Below are 6512 nucleotides of genomic sequence, written 5' to 3'. Positions count from 1 at the left end.
ACCAAATTTCTGGTAACAATTTTTATTAATTCATTTGTTCTTGATCTTTTCAAATCAAGGATACTCATTTTATTTTGTAAATGACATATAAAGTATTACCTATATGTGTCGAATTTTCTAAAACTTAGAGCTTTAAACTGATTTAATAGAGCAGAGCAATATTCAACTTTTAATTCTACTCTGTTTTAGAGAAAAGTATTAGGTATTTTTAATTTTTATATACTATCTCTCCTGTAGTGTGTAATAAATAAAAGTTTCCTGTTTTTGTACATCAAAACTATAGATTTTGCTTGTATCCCTTTTTCTAAACTTCGTTGATAATCTGACATATGTGATAATCTGGTATTGACAGATCCCAGAGTATGCCAGATTATTAAGGTCCTACTGTATAATCTCCCAATCTCTCTTTTCTCCCCCCCCCCCCCCAAGTGTGTGTGTGTGTGTGTGTGTGTGTGTGTGTGTGTGTGTGTGGGGGGGGGGGGGGGGGGGGGGGGGGGTGCGCGCATTTTTTTTCTAGTATTCTTATGGTGAGTTGAATCATTTACCATTTGAACTTAAATTCTTCTTTCTACAATAAAATGCTCTACTGAGCACGAAAGATGAACTGGTGGAAGCATACAAATAATGTTTCAATTAAGGTTTTCCTCAAAGATAAGATTTAGCTGAAATCTCTCTTCCCACTAGACAAATCAAAAATCTTTGCAACAGAGTAAAAATAAAACATGGAGGAACAGACTCCATCTTTCCACCCTATTACCTTCTTTTTTAAATGTTTCTTCTAGAGATTTCTTGAACTGCAGTTCAGTCATTGTTCCAAAGTAACACATGACGAAAGACAAAAATTTCACATTCTAGTAAATAACATGAAACACTGGGGATTAAACAATAACTCACAAACAAAGCTTGATGTATAGCAAGCTCTCCTTATTTTCAGGAAAACAGAATGCCACACACCTACAGTACTAGTGTTTATACACTGCCATACCATCTTAAAATGAATCAGTGCTCTCCAGTGCTTCCAGCTGTTGCACCTTCTTCCCATTCGATTCACACATACAGGGTGGGCAAAATTAACTGGTCCCAGAAAATATTTATATAACTAACAGGGAAATCACCCTTGTTAAAGAACAGGAGAACTGCCCAATGCAGAAAATGCTGGAAAGCATGATTTTGATGCATCATTTGTTTCAGATAAGGCCTGGTTCAGCCTGTCAAGGATGTGAAATCACGCAACGTGCACCATTATGCACAGATAATTCCCATAAGTGCTTCGAAGAGCTGTTGCATAATCTCAAGAATAATGTTTGGTCAGCAATGTCTTGTGTCTGCACAGTAACACCATTCTTTACCAAACTGTTAATGCTACCTTGTATGTCCAGAAACTGTTTAATCCATCTGTAGGTCAACTCACAGAAGATGAATAACTATATGGGTATTTTCAGTATGACAGAGCAACAGCACACACTGCCTTGACGACCTTGCCACGACTGCATGAAGTATTCGGCGAGGAGAAGACAATCAGCAGAGGCAGTGCAATCTCCTGGCCACCTCGAACACTCAATCTCTCTCACTGTGATTTTTATCTGTGGGCAAACTGAGCAGTCAGCTGCATGCAAATAATCCACACATGCTGGAGGAACTATAGAACATCATTTGAATTGCCACCACCTCTAGCCTCGAGGCAGAGCTGTTACATCTCACAGTTTGATAAACTGAGCACAGTGTCAACAGTGGCCATTTCCACCACGTTCTGTGATTTAACCCACCCTGTACTATTTATTACCTTTACCCACACCCATCGATATCCAGCCGAATGTTCCAAAAAAATTTTATGCCCTGTGGCAATGTCAGTTCTATCTTCGACATTGAATAATAATTTTTTGCTCGCCATTGGAATTTCCTGTGTTACAATGCTTTACAGAAGTTTACAATGTGGTTCAATCCTGAATATGTTCATCAAATCAAATATGAACAAGAAATATGAATTGGCAGCTAACAGCTCCTTTTCATATGAATCCAAAGAATGATTAAAAGAAAGATGCTAAATGGTAAATATGCTCCATTCTCCCTTACAAATTGAAAACAGATGAAAGTAAAAAAAGACACAAAGTAATGGTTACTGATGATAGAACAGAATCTGTGGCAATTCAGACACCAGAGCACCCCTTTTTGCTCTGATGGTGATATACTCCGCCTCCCACAAACTGCACATTTTGAAACACTGCAGTAATTTTCTAATAAAAGCCTTACAGTGGGTTCTATTCATTTCTGGCAGTATTTTTTTATGTTTAATACTACGAGGAAGAGAAACACGCGGTTTTAGCCAAATTAAATGTATTTTCACACTTCAAGTTGTAACTCAGTCATTGTGCACTCCTATTAGGATGCAGGATTTTTGTGGATATGAGAACAATATATGTGCTGCCATGCAAGCTTTGAGACAGTCTGTAAATTAGGTGTCAACAGGTAGTGCTTCAGCTGTGAAACGCAATGTTTTCATCTTTCACATATGCCCCCCACCTCCCACAATTTCTTCCATCATTTGTCTTCATTAGTCAGTCCCCTTTCACACAGTTCTTAGGTATATGTACTCTGATTTCAAGATCTCTTCCTTCCTGTCACTCCACTCCATGCTAAGCTGCATCAGATATCTTCTCAAATCAACTTTCTCTTTTCCTTTGTGGTGCTAAATTTACTGGTTCTGCAGTAATGTCAGCCTAGTTAGAAAACAATGGATGTGTCATCCAAACATTCCAGTAACTTAAATTAGTCTTATACTGGTTTTTATATTTCAGTCCAATACAGCAGTGTTCCCTCTTTTACATTTGCAATGCAAAAGTAACAGTCAAAATACACTGTCAATTTCAGTCAGTGCAAGGTATTAAAATTTTTGTTTATTTTTCTTTTAGACATCATGATTCAATAGTAGTTTTGTCTGGCTCTGGCTACCAACGAACTACAACAGGAGCAGAATACTTACTGCCAACTAAAATATACACAAAAATACAAATCACAAAATCATGTTTATGCTATAGCTGCTCTTTGCAATAATTTATTATTTTTTATGAGTTATTTTGAACTTAAGCCATTCTTAAATAGTACATGGAAAACCAGAACAAGACAAGCCACCTCTCAGGGAAAGGAAAAATTAGTGTAGTCAGGTGTTTTTCTTTCAAGAAAATGATTTAAAAGTCAGTATTATACAGTTTTTAAGAGGAGTAGAACAAAGACTCTTATGGTTACTTGCAAGTCACCATTCATCTCCCAAGATATTAAAAATACTCCCCCTTCCCTCTCCAGAAACTACCAAATAGGCACCCTCGGCAGAAGGGGAACAAATATTAGGAGTCGTGCAAGATGAAAGAAAATACGGTACTTGCGAGAACTTGCTTCTTGCAGTCAGAGGTTATAATCCCTGGCTCCAAACTGCAGACTACAAAGATACGATGGTAGATTTATAGCTACAATGTTTGTAACTTTGTTGTTAATTTAGTGTTTAAGGTGCTGTGCAGCTTTTTGAGGGCTGTGGTAGGGTTCTGCTTACAGTGTCCAGTAGGTGATGTCTGGCTACTGTACACTATTTGTAAGAAGAATATTAAAAATGATGATGGATATGAGAGACTTTAATGTTACACAGTAAATAGAATACAGACTGTTCTATGAACAACTGAAAATTTTTCTGAAGAAAACAGAGAATTGAAAACGTTCAAATTTGTACACTGGATTAAATCAACGCTTTTGTTAAAAAGAAAGTACTGCTGACAGGTGTGCATCTGATGCCTACTTTTTTGGTGTGGAAAACTAAAGAATCTCTATCCATAATTTAAAAAGGACTGAAGAACAGAATATTTGAAAACAATCTGCTCGAAGTTCAACAAAATTGTCTACTATCGGGGTGTAAGTGTGCCTGATACTGGGGGGTGGGGGAAGAGAAAGATGCTAAAAAGGAAATCAAACCCATTTTAGAAATTGTATTTGACAGACTGGAAGTTTCATACAATCTAAAAGCAACAAGAGTTCAGTTTCATCTCACAAAAATGTTGCTGCTAATATTTGTGTGACCTGTAACAATTTTGTACATACTACTTGAGAATGATCTTAGGCTGAGACTAGCCATGACTCAATAATAATTTAGGACAGTGCAGCTATCTCATAACCATAGGTATATATCCAGTATCTCAACAGTCATCTGGTGAAAAAATAGTCTTTCCATAAATACAGTGCGATTGTGGTGCCAAAGTGAAAACATTGGGTTCTCCTTCTCTCTAAACGCCCTCCCCTGCCCTCCCACACACATGTAAGTACTAAAAGCTTCATACCCTTTAAGAAAAATTAACTGGTCCCTCAAAAACAACTTAGTGTACATAATTTTGGGCTCTGAATTGCACTTAACAACACATCAGAGTAACAAAGTATATCATAACAATGTTTCTGAATATACATACATATAGCTACAGAGCACTAATTGCATACTGAGTATCAGTGTAGGAAACATCCATCAAAGTGCTTACTGCAGAACACTAACTGTTGGTATTATTTGCAAGAGGGCTGTCACCATTTAAATGCTGACTGTTTTCTGGAAGACACTTCACTATAGTTGGCTGTATCAGTTCCCACACCTCAGCCAGCTGCAAATGAAGACAATGATGCAGTCTTGATAAATATATCTTGGCACACTGACTAAATGCTGATGGCAAAAATAATAACTGTTAGAGAGAGAAATGAACTACACAGTAAGCAAATTTACAAATTTTACGAAATGTATATAGCCAACACAAGAAGCTGATCTAAAACTTTTAAATGACATGGTACTTTTTCAAATCTAGTCCACCATAGTATGATTCCTAATTATAATACTTTTTGAACAATACACTTAACTCTTAACACATTAATGTGTGATACGAAACACTGTTGGTAAGTAATCTACTAATACATTGTTATTATGTAACTGAAACAAAGTTGTCACATCACCTGAAACATCAAACCAAGAAGCATAAGCACATAAGAAGTAGTAGTAGTAGTAGTAGTAGTAGTAGTAGTAGAAGAAGAAGAAGAAGAAGATGAAGACGAAGAAGAGGAGGAGGAAGAGGAGGAGGAGGAGCAAGAGCAGGAGCAGGGAAAGGAGAAAGGAGGAAATCATGACACACAGAGGTTTATTTACAAAGATGGCTAGACATTAACAGAACAGAGTAATAGGACTTTTGGAGTCAGTGTAAAATGAGGATTCAGTGATAATAAGGCAATTACAGCATCACTAAATATGACTGTAACTAAGAATACAAAGAAAGGTAGGAAGATCTTTTTGTTTAACACAGGTGACAAGAAACAGTTTCAGATTACCTGATAGTGAAAATTTCATCTCCAGCACTGGCAATGTTGGGCATCAGTGGGAATAATTCAAGAACACTGTACAATATGCTTTAGACAGGTATGTGCCGAACAAAGTTATGAGGGATGGAAAAGACCAACTGTGGTTTAACAACCATGTTAGAAAGCTGTTACAAAACCAAAGAGTTTCACTGCAGATTTAAATGTAGCTGAAGCCTCACAAACAAAAATTAAATAATGCCAAATGTAGCACAAGAATGGCCTTGTGAAGCATTCAATAAATTCAAAAGTAAAATTCTATCAACCAAATTGACAGAAAATCCTTGGGAGTTCCGGTCTCATGTTAAATGAGTAAATTGATCAAAGCCACGTATCCAGATACTCTGTGGCCATAATAGCAATGAAATGGAGGATGAGACACAGAAGTCCAAAATATTAAATGTCTTTCCAAAATTGTTTCGCTAAGGAAGACTGCACTGTAGTTCATCATTTAAATCATCACACGAATGTTACATCAAAACGTGTCCATGGGATACAAAAACAAATGAACAGAGTAAAGGCTACTGAGCCTCATGGGATATCGACTTGATTCTACACAGAGTACTTGAAAGAACTTGCCCCTCTTCTAGAGCCGTATACCATAAGTCTCTGGAGGAGGCAAGTGTCCCTAATGATTAAAAAAAGCACAAATCATTTCCATTTTCCAGAAGGGTAACTGAACAGTTGTGTCGAACTAAAGACCATTTCTCTGATGTTGGTCTGTTGTAGAATTTTGGAATATGTTTTATGCTTGCATATTGTGACTTTTTTTTATAGGAATCAACATGGGTTCCAAAAACAATGATTGTGTGAAACCCAAATTGCTCTCTTTGCCCATGACACCCAGAAAATAGCAGATTTAGTCACAAAGGTAGTTCCATGTTCCCTGACTTGTGGAAGGCATTCGATACAGATCTGCCCCACCACCTAATGAACAAAACACAAACATATGGAATATCAGAGCAACAGTGCAAATGGATTGAACAGTTTCTTGCGAACAGATCATACCACTTTATTCTCAATGGAGAGAACTCTTCAGGTGTAAAAGTAACTTGGTCATACGCCAAGGGAGTGTTATAGGACCATTATATATAAAAAAACATACTGGATAGTGTCAGAATTTCCTTGAGGCTTTTTGTGGGTGA

At 37.0% G+C, this 6512-nt stretch overlaps 1 protein-coding gene across 1 annotated transcript in view; it reads right to left on the bottom strand.

The window, feature by feature from the left end:
- Positions 1-490: 490 nt before the first annotated feature.
- Positions 491-6512, bottom strand: part of LOC124595913 (sorting nexin-8-like) — a 108111-nt gene continuing 102089 nt past the window's right edge. The window contains exon 12 of the mRNA XM_047134824.1: positions 491-4628. Coding sequence (XP_046990780.1) covers positions 4521-4628 — 108 coding nt within the window. The 3' untranslated portion in view covers positions 491-4520. The remainder of the gene's footprint in view (positions 4629-6512) is intronic.

The sequence above is a fragment of the Schistocerca americana genome, chromosome 2 (genome assembly GCF_021461395.2).
Source record: "Schistocerca americana isolate TAMUIC-IGC-003095 chromosome 2, iqSchAmer2.1, whole genome shotgun sequence".
Lineage (NCBI taxonomy): Eukaryota > Metazoa > Arthropoda > Insecta > Orthoptera > Acrididae > Schistocerca > Schistocerca americana.
Note: the sequence above shows the minus strand (reverse complement) of the source record. Positions and strands in the feature narration are given on the sequence as shown.